Source organism: Denticeps clupeoides, chromosome 18, assembly GCF_900700375.1.
Source record: "Denticeps clupeoides chromosome 18, fDenClu1.1, whole genome shotgun sequence".
In the NCBI taxonomy this organism is placed as follows: Eukaryota; Metazoa; Chordata; class Actinopteri; order Clupeiformes; family Denticipitidae; genus Denticeps; species Denticeps clupeoides.
Window position 1 is genome coordinate 7,895,067 of NC_041724.1, and position 25,183 is coordinate 7,920,249.

Genomic DNA, 25,183 nt, shown 5'->3' on the forward strand with positions numbered 1-25,183 from the left:
TGTTAGAGTCTATGTGCTTATGCTGTTGAGGTGTTTTGTTTTTTTTACAGTTCCCCATTGGAGTACAATCTGGGGGTTGTCTTTTTTTTTATCCCCCTTTTCTAATGTGTACCCCGCATTTGTTTCTGACATTTTCCCCTATCTCCCTGACCTGTCCACCCCCCAATGTACTCTGCTGTTTTTATGATTTTTCCACTTTAATTTTGAGTGTGACCCCAAATCCAGACCTCCATGGGTTGAGCAATTTGATTTCCATTGATAATCTTTGTGTGATTTAGTTGTCAGCACATTAAACTATGTGAAGAACAAAGTATTTAATAATAATATTTCATCCATTCAAATCTACGATGTGGAACTTGTAGACCCAATTCATAATCACATTATCATGCAGCACCATCTAGTGGTGCATCCGTATATGGCTCTGAATGATACGGAATGCTCTGAAAAAATGCTCCATCAAAATACACAATTATTAATGCATGAAACACGTATCTCCTGCATAACACCTGGAAGGTGTATTCACCACATTGCTTTTATTAACCTTTAAGTCACAAAAGTGATGCATAAATCCATAACAGATTTTAGACAAACGTAGCAATACTGGTAGAAATATGATGTTGTATGATAAGTGTTTTAACTGTTTAAATGGGTCATTTTACAATTTTTGTCTTTCAACTCCAAGGGTCAAGTCCAACTACATTACAACTCCTGAATAATTTGACAACTATGAGATTGTCAACATATCCATGGGACACATTCTCGCAAGATGAAAATAGCTCTGGCTACCACTTGTATTCCTCATGAGAAACGTTTCGTGGTGACATGCAGGCGTCTGCAGCATCTTGACATGTTTGGGCAGGTTGGTGTGCTGCACAGGCTATTTAAGGAAGCACTGAACAAATCTGTCATTAAGCTGTTGTTATGGATAAGTCACCAACCCATGAGGTTTTTCCTTCACTCATGAATCTGCTTATGATGATGAAAATCGTGTGCAAAACATCATCAAAGAGAGGACACTGAAAAAACTTTGTTTTTCTTCTGTTAAAAATAAAATCTCCAGAACCTGAATAGAGTAGACAGATATTTTTTTATACGGTCCAGTAATATGGGTTGCTGGAAAACTTTCCTATTGAAAGTGAATTGTAATAAAATTTGGCAAAAATTGGTTTTGGCAAATGTATTTAAATGTATTTAAAATAAGAAAGCCTTTTCTCAATGCTTTGTTGATGCACCAAATTTTTTTTTATATGATGCCACAAGCTTGGCACATCTATCTTTGACCAGTTTCGCCCATTTCTCTTTGCACTCATGCTCAATCAGGCTGGATTGGAAGCGTCGGTGTACAGCAATTTTATGATCTCTCCAAAAACGTTCAATCAGATTCATGTCTGGGCTCTGGCTCAAAGACATTCACAGAGTTGTCCTGAGGCCACTCCTTTGATGTCTTGGCTGTGTGCTCAGGGTTGTTGTCAAACTGGAGCCACGTCTTCTCGTCTCTCTGTATATCTGTACAATATATAGAAGAGATGACAATAAAGTTTACTTGAACTTGAATTTGCTGAAAGATGAAAGTTCTATGTATATGTCTCTGTATATTCCTGCAGTCATCTTTCCCTCTATCCTAACTAGTCTCCCAGTTCCTGCAGCTGAAAAACATCCTGACAGAATGATGCTGCCACCACTATGCTTCACTGTAGGGATGGTATTGACCTGGTGATGAGCAGTGCCTGGTTTCCTCCAAATGTGGCGCCTGGTATTCAAACCAAAGAGTTAAATCTTTGTCTCATCAGACCAGGGAATTTTGTTTTTCATGGTCTGAGAGTCCTTTATGTGCCTTTTGGCAAACTTCAGGTGGGCTGCCATGTGTCTTTTACTAAGGAGTGGCTTCCGTTTGGCAATTCTACCATACAGAACTGATTGGTAGATTGCTGCAGATGGTTGTCCTTCTAGAACAGTGGTCAGCAGCCTGCAGCTCTTTCATTCTTACATTGTGGCTCTCTGTTGCTTTGGAAAATGAATAATAATTTATAATCATTATTATTTTAGAATAATAAGTTGTGTGTAGAATTCTGAGGAATAAAAATGAATTTAATCAATTTTGGAATAGGGCTGTTACATAACAAAATGTGGAAAAAGTGATGATTTTTTTAATACTTTCCGGATGAACTGTACTGTATATAATAAACTATCAGGCTCTCATAGCCGTCTTATTCATGACAGCTGATTTTTCCCTCTAAGCAGGAACCTGTCACTGAGTCATGCATGCAAACATGCTGATGAGCTGAACTAGGTGGACAGCAGTAGCCCGAACTGTCAAAGCCAATGTGGCCAAGACGTGACGGATGGACGTGGACAAAAAGAGCTTCCTTCAGGCACCAGCTGTAAACTACCTCGGTTTGAGTCAAAATAAAGATTTAACCTTTTTCTCTACCATTGGGTTGCATGGGTTGTCCTGCACTCAGTGGATGATAATGCTATTGTTGCCGCTGTCAGAGCCCAGAAAAGTCAGTGACCAAGAAAGTCTTTCTGAGATCTCTGCACCATGTCAAAGCAGAAATATATGGGAGTTGCAATTGGATATGTTTGAAGCAATCCAAAATCTCGATACTATCAATATCAAGTTGGTATCAGTATCGGATAGATACTAGCAAAATGGTGTCAATATTTTTGCTCTTCTAATTTCAGTACCACATACAGCTGAACAACAGAAAGTAATGCCAGTAGAAATACTGTTCCTCACACAACAACCTGACTCAAGAGGCGTCACAGAAATGGACGTTCTGGGTGAGCACCCCCAGCCATTCAGTACTCAAGACAAGGACACACACTTGACATACACTTTTTATTTAGATTTTCCAAAAACGTTTAGTTTTTGTATAAAGTACAGTATCAGTATCGGATCAGTATTGCCGATACCAACCGGAAATTTTAATTTTATCGCACATCCCTTGTTCTAATGGCATCTGTGACCCTCTGAACACCACTTAGCCACCAACCCGCATGGCTTTTAGAGTGAACAGTCAGTGATCCCCCCTTGTGGAAAACTCTTTTACCAACAGTACAATAACCCTGACTCAAAGTAAATACACTAGAAAAGAGGTTGCATTTTGGCTAATTAAAAACCACAGCACAGATTCTCAGAGTCATCTCTAAGCTCAGAGTCATCAAATGCATGTGTTTCTATCATTTTGTTTTCAGAAAATTAATGTTTCATCCTTCAAATTCTATCAACAACCCATGGTGATTTCTCCACTTAAGGGGCCACATCTAAAAGAGGCATTTTAGGTGGAATCTTTAAATAAAAACTGAATCTACCTCTGTCTGCTTCATTACAGTTTACCACCGTTTAACCCTTTCCTTTACTGCTTTCTAATGTGAGCCTTGTAGTTCCCTTTTTATACAAACCTTTTTTTAATTTTGAAACATTTTTTAAATGTTCCTTAATTATGTAGTCGCTTTATTTGGCTTGCTGCAGGTGTCATGTCATGTACCTTCCACCACCAATAATCCAGCTCTTTATTCTTATGGACTTTACTTTTTAAAAACACAACACTGAACAGAGTCTTGATTGTTAGACAGATCCAAAGGTGTGAATTTTCCTCAGTCTTGGCTCAGCCCTCTACTCTTCTCTGCACTGTGTGGATTTCTCTCAAACTACAGTTTTAGTTTCAAATTCTCCTCTTTTCTTCCACTGTTCTATGAAGATCTTTCCCTAACCGCAGCCTCTCGAGGAGGTGAGCTTTCCACCAAACCCAAATTTAAAGAGGAAACGAAGACCATCAAAAGACATCACAATAAAAATCGATAAGAAAACAGAGATGTGTCGAATTTGCTCGGTCAGTGTCTAGATAGGTGAAGTTGACGTGAAGAGCTCGCCTAGCATTGATCCACCAGCAGACTGGACTTCCAATTAAATATTCATCAGTGCAGGGGTACGGAGCACCCCGAGGCTGTCCTTCTAATTACAAGCCAGAGAGCAGCGGCCGAGCCTCGCCGCTTCCCGCTGTACCCGAGGCAGTAATGAGGCGGCACCTCAAAATGTAATGCATGGCAACCACTAGCCTTCCCATAAGCCACCTGGAACCCATCTCCATTATCGGCAATCCCACGATGTCTGCAGTCGAGGTGCAGTCTCAAAATAATAACATGAAATGTTCTGCCACTTTTTTTTTTCATGCCAGCTGGCATCAAAACTGAATAACAAACAAAGAGTCAGGCTTGTGAAAAAGCTCTCTTCGCACCAGTTGCCACTTCCCGAGGCGGTGTTATCACTTAGCATGGAAGAAGCAGAAGGGGGGGGGGGGGGGGGGGTGTTGTTCCTTGAAAACTCAGAGGGAACACAGAAAATCAATTTGTGAAGTTATTTTATTTACTCTTCCACTTCCACTTTTTTCCACTCTTTACTCTTTTTTTGCTATTTGATATTTGTTTGATTTTTTTTTTTTTTATGTTTTTTTTTTTAGATTTCCTGAGCGATCAAGTGACACAAGCGACCAATGACTATTTTTAATCTAGCAAGGTGACTCAAGTTTCAGAGTTACAATTACTCAAGCACAGCAAGCATCTGGAGGAGCTGATGTAATATTATAGCCAGAGATGTGAAAGACAGGTATCTAAAGTAGGATTTCCACTGCATTCTACAGCAGGGATTAAAAAGGTGGTGAAAAAGCGTCTGCCAAGTAAAGTAAAGTAAAGCAAAAACCTATAAACGATTTCAGGTCTTCCAGAGAAATAACATAATATAATTTTTATTTATTAAGTCTAGATAGTAGTTAATAGCATTACTTATACTTCCAGTTAACTTAAAAATATGAGATGCTTATGAAAGTGTTTGAAACCATGGAATAGAAGAGTGCAGGCCTCACCCCTTCACTTTAACATCATGAAAAGTTAGAGGCTCTTCTGCTTATTTAAACTCATCATTAAATAATGATGTAGGGAATGTTCTAATGGCCAATTTAGAAAAAGGAACCAGTATAGCTACACAGCCTTGAAAATTGTTTAGGCCACGGCCTCAGATCGTCCTCTGTATTGCCCTGTAACTTCAAGGCTCACCTCACTCTAGTACGCGAATATAGCATTCATTCACATTGCAGATTATGAGCGGGACTGTGGCGTGGAGCCCAACTGCTGCCCCCATCACAGTCACTGCCAGTTTCCTTTTCACACGCCGTTGGGAAAAATATAAGGGACGTAGGGAAAATAATGAGCGCCACGGACAGCGGGGGCATGATCAAAACACCTTGCCGCGGGAGATCAAAGCCCCATGTGCCATGTCTCATTGGGGCAAATGGAGGAAGGGAAGAAGCGGGCACGTTTTGGGAAGAAAGAGCAGTGGAGGCTCCAACACCCACACAATCTTGGCGCAGCCACGCTCGTGGCTGAGCTGCTGTGACCAGCGTTTATAGATTCCGCATTGGAGGATCATTTGCTACCATAAAAAAAAAAAAAACAGTTTCACCATCCCTAAGCTTCCCACGATCCTGTACAGAAGTGCTCTGTGAAACGCCTGCGCTTAAAACGCGATACTGGTGTGTTTTCTCACTGTATTTTTAACTTTTTTTATTCCCTGCTCTGTCCCCCACCCCTACGCCTAACTCACGCTTTTCTCCGAGCCCGGGATGCAAGTCACAGCGTGTCTAATGTTTTGCGGCAGCAGCGGCGACGGTGACGGGTCCTTGGGGACTTTGCCAAGTGTAGTAAACAACTTTCATCGGCGTCTCTTCCCTCCACCTCCACCAGTTATCACCCCCAGACTCCCCTGCCAGAGCGGGAGGAGGCAAAAAGGCAGGTAAACAGGCAGCAAAACAGTGACAACGCCCTCACCGGATCGTTCAGGGATCCACCCCCAAGTCACTGAAGACTTTGAAAGATGATGAAAACACTGGAAAATGATCACATGGAAAAAAAGATAAAGTAAGTCTGCGCTGGCAATTTTATTTTAGAATAATTGCTGTTAAGGTGAGAAAGGAAGTCTGCGCCTTTCAATCACTAACGGAATATGGCGGCAAGTAAATCAGAGTCCTTGTTGACGGTGCGGAGCAGCCCTGATTGGTTTAAATTGTGGACAAATCGGCAGTGGCATTCTTTTATAGCCACTGTATATCGGCTCGAGCCTCTGAAGGTCTTGGTAACTCACTAACCGGGAAATATGATTAGGGCAGGGCGCTCTGAGACTGCATCTCTCCTGTTCTTACCACGTCAGACTAAAAAATCCTGGATAAACAAAATGCACGTGCCCGCGCATACAAAATGCATTTGTGTATTTAAAATAGGTTGGCGCGCCACCCCCCACGTGCCTGGGGCAAAGGTCCCTGATCACCCTAATTTATTCCCAATTGTTACATTTCAGCATGCTTAAGATCTGGTTGGGGAACCACATTGAACCATATTGTTCCTTTTTGCATGTTTTTATGAGACTGTCATGGACTGATTCCTGAGTGGGTACTCCGGCTCCACGATTCGGGCTGGAGCTTCATTGTGTTTTCTTCATTTTTATCCTGATTGTATGCAGCATGTTGTTTTGTAAGTACATGTACCAGTAATGGGAGAAATGTTGCATAGTGTGTGTGTATGCGTGTGTTAGATGGTTGTGTTTTTTACTATAGGAAAATTGGTTTAGGTTTGTAAATATTTGAGAGTGTCACATCGGCTAAAAGCCCATTAACGCCCCCTCTACACAATCTATTATAAGAATATTTTGATCAGCACATAACGCTTACTGCTGGTTACCAGGCTCACAAATATTTTTTAAATGATTGAGCTTGTTGGTCAATAAGAAAATCATACATAATCATCGCAATTAATTTTCTTGATATGCCATATGTGTAGGATAATACTTCAAACAGTATTATGCTCTATGTAGTGTTTTGTAATGTGACTTATTTAGCACACATTGCATTATAAGTGGGAGTAAAATGGATTCAGTTGCTTGGCCAACTCCGATCAGTGACATTTTAGAAGCTCAAATAACCGTTAAACGTAAAGTCTTTCTCAAGCACCTGTCTTTGCTTTTGATAAACAGAGGCATTGAGTAAGGAGGAGGATAGATGTTAATTGTAATCGCGCTCCACCCATTCCACCCAGGAATGGCCCATGATTATGACTGACATCTCGTGATGCTTGGCACCTGTGCCGAGGTGATAATGTGCCTCCACGAAGGGTGATATTGGCAGCGCCGCCGAGTTGTCTGACAACTGCAACGGTGGAGGGGTGTGTTCCCCCAGTCCGGGAACAAACGGCGTTCGAGTTACAAAGCGGGAATCCTGCCACCACGCATGTTCTGAGGGAGCGCGGCATCTCTGCTCACGTCGAGTAACAGGCGTATTTAGGGCACGCAGGCAGAGATGTTTAACACAGAGGCATGGGCAAGGAGAAACTCTGGTTATAAATACTCTGTGCAATCGTCCCTGTGTGATGTTTGCTGATTTCTTATGTGCGACTTTGTAGTTTTTATGTTGTTTTCTCATTCACAGTGTTGAAATCATGATGAATTTCTTATTTTTTTCTTTTTCTTACACTGCCCTGTATTTTCTATGGTATGAAACAGTTAACAGCCAAAAACTATTTATATGAACTGTAAATCTGGAGGGGAAAGCCCTAAACATGTTTCAGAAACAGAGTGTTTAGAAGACTCGCTCTTGTTTCCCAAAAAATGTTTTTCAGTTTTTCTGATATTAATAAAATTATTCTTGAGCACATGGTCAAGAAGCTGAGCCTGCTGGGTCTGAACACCTCCCTCTGCAACTGGTTCTTGGACCTCCTGACTGAGAGACCTCAGTCTGTCCGGATCAGGAACTGGTGCTGGATCTCCAGCACCACCACACTGAGCACTGGAGCTTCTCAGGGCTGTATGCTCAGTCCAATGCTGTTCTCCCTCCTGACCCACGACTGTGCAGCTCCAACCACATAATCGACCGTGGTGGGTCTCATCAGCAAGAACAATGACTCAGCGTACAGAGATCAGTTGCAACGACTGACGGACTGGTGTAAGGTCAACAATCTGAATGTGGATGAAAGAGATGATTTCTGGAGATTGTAAAAAACACAAAGTTCCTTGGTGTTCATCTAGAGGAGAACCTCCCCAGAAATCAGCTCAATAGCCAAGAAAGCCCAGCACCGTCTCTACTTCCTGCTGAGGCTGATGAAAGCATCACTGTTTGGGAACTGCACCGTATTGGACCGCAAGACCCTATAGCAGATAGTGAGGACAGCTGAAAAAATCTCTCCTTCCATCCATAATGGACATTTGCTATGCTATATGCGAGAATTCAGGAAATCCACCAGCATTGTGAAGGACTCTACACACCCCTCAAATGCACTCTTCACCCTCCTGCCATCCAGAAAAAGGTACCAAAGCATTCGGGCCTTTACTGCCAGACTCTGAAGCAGCTTCATCCCACAGGCCATCAGACACCTGAACACTCAGGGACTTTCCACTCTGGACTAACACATTCACTTATACACACACACACCGACAATCGCACTACCTCTGTTAATATTTTAATATTTTCCATCTGTAATGTTATCTATTAATGCACCACTGCATTTTGCACAGTAAGATTTGCACAATTTTACTTTGCACCTTTATCATCAATCTCACCTGTTTAGCACTTGTGTGTCTCATTGTTGTCTACATGTTTTTGCCTGTGTTATTTAGCTCAGTTTGTCTGTGTCACACACGTGAACTGTATGTCAATATGTAACTTTGTCTGTAACTATAGCTAAAATAACAATAAAGTTCATCTTCAACTTCAAACAAGCAGTTACAAACAGCATAAACAGTCGTGGCAAAAAGTTTTGAGAATGACACAAATACTGGTGTGGTGCGAATTGTCCCATCTGTAGAGCTGCAAATGAATCTCAACTGAGTTGATTTTCCAAGTTGAATTCACCATGCGCATGGAGGGACTCGCAAGAAGAACTCCCACCATTATTAGGTTGTACATATTCATACCACTGTGGGTAACGAAGGGTAGGAAAGCAGAATCATGCCAGCTTCGTCATAGGTGCCTGGACAAGGACACCAGAACTTGTCTTGTGTCCAGCATAACCCGCTTGTCTGGAAAACATCTTAGCCTTGTACATCACCAAGGTTTAAAGTGAGATAAGGTTGTTTTCTGACTGTTCCATGAACCAAGGTGAACCACGTGCAGTGTCCACATTTCTTCCCTCTACACTGGTTTTAATAAAGTTTGCTGCTTCTGTTTCCTTTTTTTATTGGCAATTTGCATCTAATCCAGAATGTTATGAAGAGTGATCAGATGAATTGCAAAGTTCCTCTTTTCTAAGAAAATGAACTTAATCCAAATAAAAAACAATTCCACTGCATTTCAACCCTGCCACAAAAGGACCTGCTTAGATTATTTCAGTGATTCTCTCGTTAACACAAGTGAGAGTGTTGAGGAGCACAAAGCTGAAGATCATTCTGTCTTGCTGGTTGAGTAAGAATGGCAGACAGTCCCGTCTCGTGCCAACAGTAAAGTATCTTCAGACCATTCATGTGTGGGGCTGCTTCTCATCCAAGGGAGTGGACTCACCCACAATGCCTAAGAACATAGCCATGAATAAAGAATGCTACCAAAACATCCTCCCACAGCAACTTCTCCCAACCACGATGGAGCACATAAGGGCCAAGCGATAACTAAGTAGTTCAGAGCAAAATTCAAAGCATTGAATTTTTGGGTCCATGGCCAGGAAACTCCCAGGACCTTAATCCAATTGAGAAGAGGCGGGTGGGCAAACAAAAAAACACAAATTCTGACAAACTACAAGCACTTATTATGAAGAAATGCGTCACCATCAGTAAGTATTTGGCCTAGAAGTTGATTGACAGCATGTCAGGGCAACACTGCAAATATTGTCTCTTTGCATAAACTTGATGTAATAGTCCATAAAAGTCTTGCACTCCTGATAAACTGATAAAAAGATCTAAAAACACTGAAACAACAAACAGTATTTGTGTTATTCTCAAAACATTTGTCTGTATAAAATACCTCTGGCTGTCTGTTATAGTGTTATATGCTAAAAATACAATAATTATAATCAAGAGTTCTGGGTAAATTAGGTGGTAGTATCCTAGTGGGTAACACACTCGCCTGTGAACCAGAAGACCCAGGTTCAAACCCCACTTACTACCATTGTGTACCTGAGCAAGACACTTAACCCTGAGTGTCTCCAGGCAGATTGGCCCCGTGACTAAGAATTGTAAGGACATCTGAGAAGGACATCTGATAAATGCTGTAAATGTACATTTAAAAATTTACATACATTGGCTACAGTGTAATATGTGTTTACATGCTTTGAGGAGCAGGGCTACTGTACGGAAGGTGGCATGTGGAATGAAAAAGTCATTACGTCACTACAAGGGCGTTTTGTGGGAATTAACTTTGCTGCAACTAAAGAGTGCTGAAAAAAGAAACTCCTGAACTGGCAGAAAGCGATGTTCCTTCTTCAGCACATAGCATTACATAAATAAAACCTGCAGTGAGGTGCAACTATGGCTATAAAATTTGTAGAAAATACAAATAATGTAATACATGTGACTGAACTAAGAAAACAGAAAGGCGCATGGTTAGTTTCTGACTGCCCTGCTGTTGCTGCTGCAAATCGCTGGAAGCTAGTTCTAGTTTAGTATGATTAGCATGACAAAAACATATTTGGTACTGTACCAAAAACACAACTTCACCCAGCCAAAAATACTGAGGGTGTTCCTCAAAACAGAATTTCTCAGGTAGCTTAGTTATCGTAACCAGGCGCCATGATTGTCCAATAAGAATGTAAGTAAGCTGTAAATTAGGTTCTGTTTTGTTCTTGCACTCGGCACAAAGGAAGAAGCGCTCGCACAGACAGGAATCTGCATTTCAGAGAAGCTCAACATCCAGTTGAGTGTCCCTGCTCAATTCTTACTTTGCTGCTGAGATTGTAGGAGGTGTAGATTGTTGTGAAGGCAAAGTATTCTCTCAGTGGGGTTTAGTTACAAAGTGCAATCGTTTTTTAAAAGGTTCCTCAGTAACTTCCAGCAGTTTGCTTGTATTTGAATTTGCAGTAGTGCACGGTACGACACGCAAATTCTGGCACTGCAGTAATTAAGACAAACTGCAGCCAAGTGGAGAGTGTGGGACGCTTGACATCCTGACAAACCAATTGGCTGCCTTAGAAAAGCATGCCTCTCCGAATTAAAAGAAAGCAAAAATGGGAGCAAACGTGTACGCGTAGGCATTTAACAAAATGCTCCAATCAATCCTAGGTGTACACAAGCGTACAAAGGCTTATGCATTTACTTAGGAAGCCAAGCAGCACATGATATTTTCTCTAAAAATAAGCCTTTGACTCAGTAGCAGTCATGAGTGATGACTCTATTCACAATTTTTATTCAATTTTTTTTTTTCCATTTCATTTTGGTTTATTTATTTTTATCGATTCATGGCACTTTCACATCAGTCTTGTAGTTACATAAACCACAGCCACGGGGTCCAGACCTGCTCCATAAATTCTAAGGCAAAAGGGCATCCAAACATATTTATCATTCTCTGTAGCTCAGTGAAAGGCAAGGGAGAGGCAGGTTGATTGGGTGCCACACTATTTGCCTTTCTAAGGCTACAAACTGCACATGTGGAGCATCGTGGCGACCTGTGAAGAGCACACAAAACATGTGCTCCATTTATTAGATACTCTACGATGATGCTTTTGCTTTAAACGCTAGCGATTATTGTGGAAAGTGCCACGTGTGATTTTGAATTATATATGCTGACACCATTTTTGCAAAATGTCATTTTGGGTCAACAATTGGTCAGTTAGATTATTGACCAATTGTTGGCTTAATTAAGCCTTTTCATCAATTAATGTAAGGCACTTTTTAAATATTCCCAGATTAAACACAACATTGATATATATAATATATAATATGTGCTATATTACAGTGTCCATAGTGATTTTCAGTAAAAGTAGAGACCAATTCCAGATCAGCACAGCATTGCCAAGCAGGGTGTGCAACTTATTTTTTTCCCCACACCGCTCATTGTCTGCTCATCATTAGAATGCATGGCTCATCGTCTTTGTAAATGGCCGTATTCGCCAAGCCTCGCTACGCTTGGCTAATTGTAAACTCATTGCACAGCGCCCTCTGCTAATTCATGTAGCATTAAGCTGTCTGGCCAGTGGCAGCCGGCCATTGTGGGCTTCTGATGAAACTGTCTCCATACTGATTTGTGCCGTGGTCAATAGCGCTGAGTTGCTCCAGTTGTAATCGTGACCTATGAACTTTTTTTTATACATGGGCACACATATGTCAATGCACTTTAGTCTTGGGAACTGGATTAGTACCTTCAACGCTACTGGCAAACACCAGTCATTTGGCATCAGAGACGAAGCTGTCATGGTAACCTGGATCCACTTCTGTTGGACACCTCTGCATGTGATCAGGTAGATAGAGGCAGTGGTGGGCAGTGGTGGCCTAGTGGTTAAGGAAGCGGCCCCGTAATCAGAAGGTTGCTGGTTCGAATCCCGCCAAGGTACCACTGAGGTGCCACTGAGCAAAGCACCGTCCCCACACACTGCTCCCCGGGCGCTTGTCATGGCTGCCCACTGCTCACTCAGGGTGATGGGTTAAATGCAGAGGACAAATGTCACTGTGTGCACTGTGTGCTGTGTATCACGTGTGACAATCACTTCACTTTCAGAGGAAATACCAACTGGATGTTGCCCTCCCCTCCAAAAAAAAATTATCAGCTCTAGTGAGCAAGGAGAGGCAAATAATGTTTTTTTTTTCCCCCTTCTACTTCTTCTCCTTCCCTTCATCAAGCGAAGCTAAGAGACCTCTGAGAACGAGGGCTTTCAGTGCAGCACAGACCAACTATGTCTCTCCCAAGATCCCCAGCATGCTGTTATGGAGGCGCAGCCGAGAGGAAGAGTGAATACACCAGCAGCAACAGGGCAATCATGTCATCCATTATTCACGCAGAACAGAGAGAAGAATGCACTCAAGCGTCCGGGTTGACTCGCACGATGCGCCGTTCGGAAAAGACCTGGTTAAAAGGGCTGAACCGCTAATGAGGAAGAGCTTGTTGGTTTTCTCCAGTTTGTTTGTTTTGCATTTGTCCACACGTATAATGAATGGGATCCAATTTGTCTCTAACGCAAGATGCGCGTCTGGATGCTAAAGACCACACGCCATTGTGTGAGAACCCACAGCAGATGTGGTGGAAATGCCTCGGCGTTGTAAAGGGGACAAGTAAAGGCTCCTGAAGGTGCCGTCTTTGAGGATGGGAAATCAAGTATTCATTTGTGGAGATGTGGTGGAAAGGCCTCGGCGTTGTAAAGGAGACTAGTAAAGGCTCCTGAAGGTGCCGTCTTTGAGGATGGGAAATCAAGTATTCGGCTAAAATCTGTGCAGGTGATGTGGGTACCGGTGACGTCGCTCCGATCGATGGCTTGAGTGCCACCACTAGAGCACTAATCTGCCTCTTGTAATAATTAAATAAATAATTTTATTATTCTTGGGCGTGCAAATCCTTTTGTTGAAATTAGGTAGTCCCCCTTGTACACAGGGTTTTTCATTTCATGAATATTCAGTGCATGCAAATATTGACTTTTCCACTGTTTTCAGAGCATATCCTGGAGTGAAATCGGGGGCTTGAATATTAAAAGAATTTCTTCCTAAAGGGATGTGCTGTTCGGGGCTGCAGTGGTGTACCGGGTACCATCTAGGGGTGAAATTGATAGATCTTTGTAAGATTTTTACAGATTTTTACTTTAGTTTCATTTATTCATATTTACGAGACCCATTAGCAAAAAAAAGAGAATATTAACTCCACACCCAATAACCCAATACATTTTGAAACATCAAATTTTTTATTACTTTCCCCCAACTAGTTGACTGAGGTCATTTCTAGTTGTAATACTGGTAGTTAATATTGGTAGTTAGTTTGGCTGATGTAGGGATGATGTACAAGAATTAAACATCAGCTCTGCTGCAGTGTTGCCAGATACATGTGTATTTCAACCAAAATGCAAACAGACACACACACACACACAAAAGTATATAATTGTCAAAACTAGATATTGTATAACACTTGGTTTTCTGAATACATTTTATTGGCAAGCAGGATTCCCCTGAAATATCAAAACCTCCCAATCTGGTTAATATAACGCTACAGGGCATGAACGAAGATGTGCAGATGGACCCAAGTGCAGATTTACACAAACGCAGAAAATAAACAAAAGAACACATAGGGCGAGGCACGTAAAAAGTACCGCTGGCTGCTCCAAGTGTGGGCAGGGGCCCGCAGGAAAGAAAGCGGAGCAGATTAATGTTCAACACTCACGCTGACTGTCTGACTTGCGGAGCATTAAAGGGACGTGATCAGGGTGCGGTGAGTGAAGTGGGTGTGTCAGCTGATCAGTGATTAATCAGTTCGGTTCCGCGTGTGTATGGAGCGTGCAGCAGCGGGGCGGTGCAGGGCATCACTATTAAACTGACTATAGAGAGAACTGCTGAACCTTCCTGCATATTCCTGTTCATGTTTGCTGTGTAAAATGCATCTCTGGCTAATCATTAAACTGTGAATATATTTTCTAAAATGTATAAAAAATAATCAAGCTTTTTCACTAAGTAAAACAAAATGTACAGTTTCCGCAGCGTTTGCAAGAAGTCCATCAAAAAATACAGATAGATATACCAATAGTGGGATCTCATAAAATAATATATTACTGATATGAAAAACCAGCTTCATGTGGCTGTGGCACTGGACTGCATGTCTTTCTTCATTCTCTCTTTTTTTTTTTTGGACAACAGGACACATTTTGGTTGTAGTTTAGAAACGAAATGGATGATTATCCAGGGGAGGTCCCCTGAACAACAGGGGCATTTTTGTGAAATTAAGCAAACTGCTTTTAGCACGCACTGAATAATCTTAACGCTTATGCCCCGTGAGCAAAATGGTTGGGAAAGAGGCGCACAAAGGGTAGAGATGGGACAAACAGCAGGAGCCTCGGCTTTCATGCCATCAGCTCAGGTACGGGTGACCAAGGTAACCAAGGCAACAAATTGCTTTGTTTAATATTGCTCACAAACTATTTCTGTCTTCAAACTGTCACTTGTCAAGGGAACAATGAAGAAAATGTTGAACATAATAAACACTGATAATTAACTGAAAATGAATAATAATAAGTGAGAATGGAGCATTTGATAAGTGACTTGGTCACTCACAAATTCTTCTCTCAAGAATTTCAGTTTAAAATGCTGTTAAGACAACCTACATTTTAAATTTATCTGACACCCTTACAGTCAGTAGTTACTGGGACAGTCCCCTTGGAGAAACTCATTAGGTGTCTTGCTCAGTGACACGATGATAGTGAGTGGGGTTTGAACCTGTGACTTTGTGCTCTTCTGGTTCTGTTTCATAGGCAAGCGTGTTACCCACTAGGCTACTACCCACCCAAAAAGTATCAGAGGTTATTTGGCTATGCAGTCGTAATACAAGTTCATGTCATTCATAAAACATTTCTTACGTGCCAGTTCTACCCTCCTTCACATAAGTGTGTTACCAGTTTGGATTTATATTGGTCCTCTAACATTTATGTAAGGAACACAGCTGTCCGGCAAGATTTGCAGTGATCAAACTTAATTAAGGCCCATGAATGCTATTATATATTAACATGTTGTAGGGCAGTGAAACATTTTTAAATGACAGGGAGTTGACAATTCATATATTTTTCACAGTGAGAGAGGGAGTGCAATATGGAAAAGCCATCATAGCCCATTTCCTTTCCTCACTAAATAGGCTGCATTTGGTTATTGAAAGTGCAAAGGGACCCCTGAGGGAACGCACAATTTAGGAATTAATGTTCAATTCATAGCCGGATCTGTTAGGAACTTGAAATATTTATATTCAGAGCTGCCAAGGGGCCTTCACTGGATGTGGTTCAAGGAATTATGGCAAACAAACGCAATCTGATCACTAGAAAAAAGAGTTGCTGGGAAATAAAATGTCTGCAAAGCATCTGTTTCTGTTGTCTGGGTGCATGTGCATTATGAAAAGTATGAAAAAAAGTTATTTCTGTAAAACGTTTAAGTCTGCATGCAACAAAGATTATTAATTTTTGGAAGAAATGTTATTTTAACAGAACAGCCAAAAAAGAATCACACACATACATGTGTATGTGTGGGTTATATGTTATTTTTCCCCTTTTCTCTACTTTTTTATATCTCACAAATAGCCTCTATTTCCTCCCTGAAATGTGATTTTAGCTGGAATAGCTTGAGCAGTTGCTGCACCGGAGGCTTCATTTAGAATTCCAATTATGGTGCATTCTGGGATGCATCGGGGCGTTCTGACTTTCAGCGACCATCCACCCCCCCTTTCAACAGCAACCCCCCCCATCCCGCCCCTTCCCACAATTTCCCTCGCTTCGCTCACTGTGTTTTGACACCACACTTCATTTCTTCTTCCTATACTGCTTGAATTTCATCTGATTTTATGCTATTCTTCCCGCCCCTACAACCCAGACACATTGAAAATAAATAAATAAATAAATAAATAAATAAATAAAAGAAGAAACATTTACAGTTGCTGTGGGGTGTATTAAAGCATTTATTCATCAAGCAGCACCATATTCATTCGTCCAAATATCTACACTTCGACTAGGGAAAATGCTCTTTCTGACATTGGTCAGTATGCAGCATTTGCATAAACAAGACAAGTGCAGCTCCTCAAAGAGGCAGAAACAAGCTGATGTCAGACTGGCAAGGCATGGCACAAACACCCTGCATGCCAAAATTATTCATTTCTGTTCAGATTCTTTTGTTGTGTTCCCTGTCTCTAGACCTTGGGGCGTCCCTGTAACTGTTCATTGTAAGCCGCTATTGGTAGGAGCAACAGGCTAAATGCCATAAATGAAAACAACATAAAAGGATTATTACATTCGGTCCTTTCACCTATACTGTTTGCAACCTGGTCAGGACACCTCCAGCCTTTTTTCTGATGTCATACAAAGGGTTCACATTAAAACATCCATGAGTATAAAACATCAACCACCCAGTTCTCACAGGTTCATCTACCATAACCACTCAGTCCAGTAGCATTATAATGTACATGCAGTGTAGACCATAACACTGGACTAAAAACTACTCTGCACTGTCCAGTACCTCCAAACATGGACAGATGCTCTATACTACACTTTGGACTTTCCTACCACTACACCCGTTGGACTATTTTTTCTTAGACAAATCTTTACCAACCCTGCACTGACTCCAATTACATCACTCTACTCTGCAAGGAAGCCCCTTTATGGTTTCCTTCCCGAGAATTTTCTTGTGTGCAGAAAGGGTCAAAGTGTGGGGGATGTCATCTCCAAGGTCTGTCAAAACCGTGTAGACATACTGTATGTGATTTTGGGCCATATAAGAAATAAATGTTTTTCTAAATGTTGTATCTGAAGCATTTGTCTGAAATGTGAATTCTACCATTAAAAGGCTAACTGCATAATCCCAATGCCATCTGGGGACATGGGTGCTGGACAACGACTCACCAAGAATGGAGGACCGCCTACTGTATGGCACACAACATACACTCACTAACAAACCTCAAGGATTGACCACAACCTTGCTTGGTCAAGTTTGTCGTCTGTGCATCAGAAATCATTAGACACCAACATAAAGAACAAAGCGGGTAATCAGGTCTTCCTTTCCAAGATACAGATAACTAGCAGTAAGGCCTGTCTTGTTTGAATCAGTTCATTTTTCTAAATCCATAAGACACAGATGCAGCGATATTACAGAATGTGGCCCAAGCAATGGAAGCAATGGGAAAACATGGCCCGGCGTGTTCACAATAGCAGGACAGATGGACAGACAGTCCGAAAAATCAAAACCTCACCCGTGCTGGGACAGAGAAAGGTAGGTCAGAGGGAAATGGTTATTGTTAGATTCATTTGACTCAATATTTTACAAGCTGCGATCCAAAGGATGACATTTAGGGAATCTATCTCTGATTTCATCAACTTTTCTTCCCATGCAGACTGAGCCTCAGGAGACCATTACAGCAGACAGATCTTTCACAGTGCAGAACAGGTCTCAGCACGGAGCAGATAGGAAAAGAAAATGTCACAAATAATGACAGGTCGCGCTATTCATATTCCCCTCCCCAAAATGGAAAATTGCACGGCAACATTTGAGAGGGAATTTGTCATTTTAAATGCTCACTGATAAGAAAACGCATTCCCACAGCCATGCACACTTATTCAGACATCCCATTATTAGCCAATATGATTGCACTGGCTGGGCTCCAGGTCAGGGCTGTGTGCAGTACATCAGCCCGTTGTCCCCGGATACCGAGAGAAAGCAACAGACTCGTAGACTGCCATTCAAATCCTTTTTCAGATTCGGCCTTTTTCCTCCCTCGGGGAGATGCGGGGTTGAGGCATCGCTGAATGACAGCAGTCCGCTCAGGCTAAAGGGGCAAGTCATTTCTCCTCGCAGCTCTCTGAACATATTTATTACCACAAGCCATTCCTGCACAACGTGTTCCTGTCATCTTATGGCTCCAAGAGAAGTGAAAGAAGCAATGGAGGAAGCAGTGGAAGTGCTGCATGGGTCCGTCCTTATTTATTTATTTACCGGTATACACACAAGGGACAGAGATGCCATATGCTGAAAGTATCCTTGCAGCTGCTGTAACTTTTTTTTTTTTCCCAGTCGGTCTCACATTCACTTCCTCAAACCTCCGTGGATCCGGTCCTCGTGAGAAGTAAAGAGATTTTTTCCAATTCTTTTTCCAATTCTTTTTCCAATTTTTCCAATTTATCCAATTCTTCTATTTGGCTCTCTCTCTCCTTCTCAGTCAGTATCGTGGTTCGCACTCACACTCGCTGGGTCTTACTGAAGCAGTGGCAATGGAAGGTTGTAACAATACTGGCTTCACCACACACACACACACAAAATCATCTTTTTAGGTTTGGCTTTCTGAGGAAAGGAAAGTGTTGATGGCCAATCAGCCTTGCTGAAACATGATGGCATGTTAAAAGAGGCATCATTCTCAGCCTGGAACAGCATGTTGCTGCTACTGATGAACAGAAGTGAGGTCTGCACGTTTTTTTTGAAGATGAAAATTTTACAGACTTATTGCACTCATACAAAAAATTCAACAAACATATTTGTTAATGTTCAGTATGTCAGTAGGCAAAATATCTGTATAATGGAATGAAGAAACCAACCCACTTTTATTTAGATTTTTTTTCCAAAACCCAATACATTAAAAGTAATCATGATTGGTAGCTGTCATATACCGGATGTACCTTGGCCCCTACCAACGAAACATGCAGATCATCAGCGCTGAAATTGGCAAATATGTCTCATGCAATAAGTCTTATTTGGCACCTTGAAAATATTGCCCAATGGCTCAATTAAAAAAATGCAATGAAGTCATGAATTAATAAGCAAGCCAGTGCATTTTAAATACAAGGTCAGGGTGTAACAGAGCAGCAGAAGACACCACACACTGAGGAATCGGGAGAGTGAGCGAGACAGATAGAAAGAAAAAAACATGGAGAAATCCGTACGTACCCTTAATCCGCAAACTCTCAGCCATCCCATCCTGCTGGAACAAGAACAGACAGAAAACATCTCATAAAATATCGCGTTATGTGCAGCTGCAGTGCCTGCATGCTGATATGACTTCACTGAGGAAAATACACTGCATTTTTCACACTTAAATCTTTGATTGCCAAACGAATTTCATGCACACAATGAGCCCTTTTTCAAACTGCCACTAATTCCAGTCTCACGCTAGTAGCTACTTTGTCATCTTCAAGATTCAGATAACTACCGAGTGCTTTTTTTCTTGTTCTATCTACTTATTTATGTAAATCGTGAGGATGCCTTTTACCATATACACCTGAACAAGCCCCACGCCTCGGGAGTACCGCTGCGCATAGCGTTAGTTTGAAAATAATGCCCAAAATGCTGCTTCAGTCGGAGAAGGTAAATTACTGCAATCACTGGCTTTAGTGTGTAGGAATCAGAAGGACGTTTTATGTAAGCAACACATTAGATTAGCAGGTTTTTATATAACAGGACACCTGAAGCCTCAGCTGGCATCAAACATGATGGGGTATGACAGACAGGCTAACGGAGTGGAAGACAGGTAGAGGAGAGGCATACGGAGTCTGAGAGAACGCCAGCGCAAGGCTGGAAGTGAAAGGTTGACCTCAGTGAAACCCGGAGACAGAGCAAGAGAATGATGGACAGTGGGAAGAACAGGGGGGAATAATAGTGATTTATCGTAGCTGCTCGTTTTACGTCACACGTTGTAAGCTGATTATGAGTGTTGGCCTGGCTTGACATGAGGTTTTATCATACGAAAGGACAATAAGAGGACTGTTTCGCCCCCTTCTCCCATCAGAATTCCAGAATGGTGGGCTCCTTGCTGGGTCTTGGATTTGCTACTTCCCCTGTTTCAGAGCATAGCTGTTGTGGTTTTATGCCTGGTTCTAGACAGTCCAAATCCAATGTGCACATTTTTAAACGCAAATATAATAGAATGATTGAGCAGTTGAGCCTATGTTATAAAGGCCAAATAATTGCTCCCCTTTTTCAATTGCACACAGACCACCTCTATCTTTGAAGCAAATAATTTACAGCAGTGAAAAATGTGCATACAGCTTCAATCCAGAGGTAAGGGGGGTGCTGCATAAAGACAAGGAATGTGATTCAGTAGCCAAAGAAAGTCCAAAAAACACAGCATAAATAGCCTCTTCACTTTCTTATCGTGTCTCTGTAACGATATTTTATTAAAATATGCTGTTCACTGTTATTTCTGGCTTGTGTGGAGACAAAATTTTGATTTTTTCCAATCTGAATACTGAACTGTGAATAACAAAATGCATTAATGCTTGTATTCATGCTGAACTTTCCATACTGATTTTTAAGAAATATCAACTGATCAATAAAAAAAATCTTCTTTCAAATGAAGCTAGTGCAATTGCACCACAAATACAACAACATGACTTTATGTGTTTATGCATACAGTTAGAAATATTGCAGTATGAATGTCACTTTGTATTGCCATTGGGATTTTTAACAAAATGAAGTGCCATGTGTCTGGGTCAGTGTTACAAATGAGAGCCATTTGCATTGTTATTATCTGGAAAGTCCAACTGTGACCCCTCCTCAGGGAGACAGGTACTAATATACTTGTTGATTCACAGACAGACTAATTATGTGCATTTTTGGAAGAGAACACATTGCTGTGTTTTAAGACGTCTTTTAAGACATCACGCTGCTTAATAAAGCAGTAAAGGATGCCAACGAAAGGCAGAACACTCAGGTGCAGTGTGGGAAAAGTGCAGAGCCAGTGAGAGGCAGACAGTCGTTAGGATCCTGTGGACACTGTCCAACATCCTATCTTTAACTCCACCTGACAACTTGGCAGGTGTGGAATGAGAGGTAGCCAGCTGACAGGCTTATCTTTAAAAGGTTAGGGGGAATTGTGTGATTCCATCCTCTGTACAATGACAAATGGCAAAAAAAAGTGTTGGTCGTTATGCTTGTAAAGGAAGTTTTTCTAAGGGCGCCAGTACCAAATAATTTACCATGGCCCCAACTCTGTGTCATGTGTCTGTGCGATCTATAGCCATTGTGAAGGAGTTAAAAGCCTAATTATCAGAAGTGCTGTCCTCCATTAGCATGCTCTGGCTACAGATCCTGAGTAGGAATGACACCAGCATAAATATTTCATTTTTCTTGTGCTGAACTTCTTCTCATGCACTTATTCTGAGACTTTGTGTCAAGGCCTGTGGGGTATAATATTTCATTTTGATTCAATTCATAATTCAGTCAGCCCAGAGCTGAATAAGTAAATAGCCCATTGGTAAATAGGTCTTTTTTGATGAATGTCAATGGACTTAAATTAAAAACTTTATTATAGACTAAAATATTTAGCAAAAACTATATTATGCAAAACTGATGAATGGCTTATTATTATAATGAGAATAATCAATTCAAGTTGAACAATGTATATAAATCTAACTAATTACATTTGCTTGTTTCATGCAGTATGGATATAAATTTACGCTGCAGGCGTGGCCAAAAGTTTTGAGAATGACACAAATACTGGTTTTGTTTGCTGCTTCCATTTTTATTATTGTCATGATCCGGTCCGGCAGGGGTTACTCCGGGTCCGGAGTTCGTACCGGAGTTTCATGTTCATCCTGTGTAATGTTCCCTGATTGCTATCACCTGTGTATCACTGTAAAAATCTATCCTGTTCGTTTCTGTTCGCCGTCAGGTCATTGTTTGGTGATGTTCCCTTGTCGTGTGTATTATGTATTAAACCCCTGTCATCATCTAAAGATGATTCAGCTGCAGGATCGAGGTGCCACCAGTGTAGAGCTTGCTCAGGAATGGCAGCAGGCAGGTGTGAGGGCATCTGCATACACAGTGAGCAGCAAAGAAGCCACTTCTCGCCTAGAAAAATATCAAGGACAGACTGATATTCTGCACAAAGTACAAGGATTGGACTGCTGAGGACTGCGGTAAAGTCCTTTTCTCTAATGAAGCCCCTTTCCAGATTTGGGGCATCTGGAAAAATGATTGTTCGGAGAAGAAAAGGTGAAGCTACAATCAGTCCTGTCTCATGCCAACAGTAAAGCAATCTGAGACCATTCATGTGTGGGGCTGCTTCTCATCCAAGGGAGTGGGCTCACTCACAATTTTGCCTAAAAACACAGCCATGAATAAAGAATGGTACCAAAACATCCTCCCACAGCAACTTCTCCCAACCATCCAAGAACAGTTTGGTGAAGAACAATGATGGAGCATTGTGCCATAAGGCCAAAGTGATAACTAAATGGCTTGCGAAACACAGCAATGAAATTTAGGATCCATGGCCAGGACCTTAATTCAATTGAGAACTTGTGGTCAATCCTAAAGAGGTGGGTGGACAAACAAAAACCCACAAATTCTGACAAACTTCAAGCACTGATTAGGAAGGAATGGATCAGGATTTGGCCCAGCAGTTGATTGACAGCATGTTAGGGTGAATTGCAGAGGTCTTGAAAAAAAAGGCCAACACTGAATATACTTATACTTCAATACACCACAGAAACAACAGAAAAAAAAGATCTAAAAACATTGAAGCAGCTAACTTTGTGAAAACCAGTATTTGTGTCATTCTGAAATGACAATAAATAATAAGTGGTGCAAAAGGATTATTAGCTATTAAAAAAGTTATTGTCATTTTATTATTTTCATTCTTGTACTTATTTTTTCTTTTCACAGGTTTAAAGAATATAAAAACAGGTTCTGCATTTGAATTTGTCACTCTTCACCCAGGTTTCATTTACATATCACATATACAACGGGGTTAAATGAAATAACATTTACGCCTGATTTCATGCCTGAAAAAGCATTAATTCATGCATGTAATACACTACCTGCATGTTTGCCGAGGCAAGACTTCTTATTGGACATAAAAAAAAAAGTCAATCATGGTACATTTTGCACTGTTTTTCATTTGGTTCCCCCACAATTCTACACTCCAAGATCCAAACTCCAAGCTGTGAGCTCAGATTATAGCTTGACCTTCATTTTGTTCAAGACTGCCATGAAGAGCAGGTGAACATGATTAATGGCGTTGCTACCTTAATTATTATAATTGCATATTAATGTGTTACTCCATGAATGGTGTATGGCTACCTCCTGCAAAAGACTCAGATAGATTAATTATTATTATGCTTTTCATGCATGAAAATGTGCTTAACCCCATAAGTCCTATAGAGATATAGCCGTGAACAGTTTAGCAAAAACCAAGCATCTCATACTGCTGCCATACAAAACACAATCTAGAGACACATCTATGTCACATAATCTTATGTGGTGGTGGCCATGTGTTTAAGAAAGCAGGCATGCTACAACTTCAAATCCCAAACCACCAAGGTTCACTTGAGCAGGGGGCCGACCTGACTCCCTGCTGCCTGAGTGCCTTTCATGGCCACTCACTGCCCGTCAAAATGATGATCACATCACTTAAAATCACTTATTTCAATGTGTTAGCATGCAATTCTGATGGAATGTGCTTGAGAACATTTGAATAATATTTAATAATATTGTTGTTCAAAAATATTGTTACTTTTTTGTTGTTGTTCAAAAATTGAAAATAATTTTTATATTTACAATACGTACTGTAACACTGATATCTGAACGGAGGGAGGAAGACAGTGTTGTGGTCTCATACATTGAAGATTATCAGAATGTGTTTAAGGATGCATACTCTTCTTCCCTCTGAATTCTCCAGTTTCCACCCACCATCCAAACGCATGCATGTTCGGTGGGTTAACATGCATGTGCCCCACCCACAGTGATCCTCGCCCTATGACCCTGCAAAGGCTCTGGTGTCTGTGACCCTTGTGTGGATAAAGTGGTTGCTGGAGGTGAGTGAATGAGAGTACATGTATTTAATCCACGTTAATGACGTCAGATATTGCATGGATGCCTGCATCCCCTCTGCCTTCTTTTCCTCTCACCTGAAGCATTGAATAAACAACACCACAGGCCTGAGGGAGTGGGCTGCCGCCCTCACACTGATGACCTGGTTCACAGGATGAAGTTCAGTTATGAGTCTTGGAGGGCTTTTAAAGCAGAGTGGACCATAACCTGTCCCTGAGCAATACACTTAACCCTTGAGTTGCTGATTAACTACTGGTTGTAAGTGGCTCTGGATAAGGGATTCTGGTAAATGCTGTAAATGTAAAGGTAAAGGTAAATGCAAAACACAATACCATACATTTATGTTATAAATGTTATGTTATAAATGCTTGCTTACATTTTCAAACTTTTACTAGCCTTATTCTCCTTCAATTTTATTTATTTTCCTCCTTATTCTATTATTTTGCCTATCATAGTGGTGAAATGCACATTTTTTACTATGCATGTGAAAAAAAATCTTGATTCTAGAGAAATACTTACACCAAATACACCAAAACATTGTCAGCTTTGGCCCAAGATGAACTCAACAAATGCCATGCTCTATTTGAGATTTGTGCTAGAGGTTTCAAAGGTTTGAACTTCCGCGCTGCTTTCAGCTCATGATGCTGCTGGCCCTGATGGCATTCTGTCTCATGTCCTGAAGGTACGCGTCAAACAACCGTAACAGATTCCTGCAGATGGCTTCAATCAGACCTTGTGCAC

The 25,183-nt window shown here is 41.2% G+C and overlaps 1 protein-coding gene across 3 annotated transcripts in view; it reads right to left on the reverse strand.

The window, feature by feature from the left end:
- The window catches only part of fstl5 (follistatin-like 5), a 128,651-nt gene that overhangs the window by 77,359 nt on the left and 26,109 nt on the right, over positions 1-25,183 (reverse strand). For 2 of the 3 annotated variants that reach the window (XM_028959721.1, XM_028959718.1), the window contains exon 3: positions 19,562-19,595. In XM_028959721.1, the coding sequence (XP_028815554.1) occupies positions 19,562-19,595 (34 nt within the window). The remainder of the gene's footprint in view (positions 1-19,561; positions 19,596-25,183) is intronic. The other variant, XM_028959720.1, reaches the window with a different exon arrangement.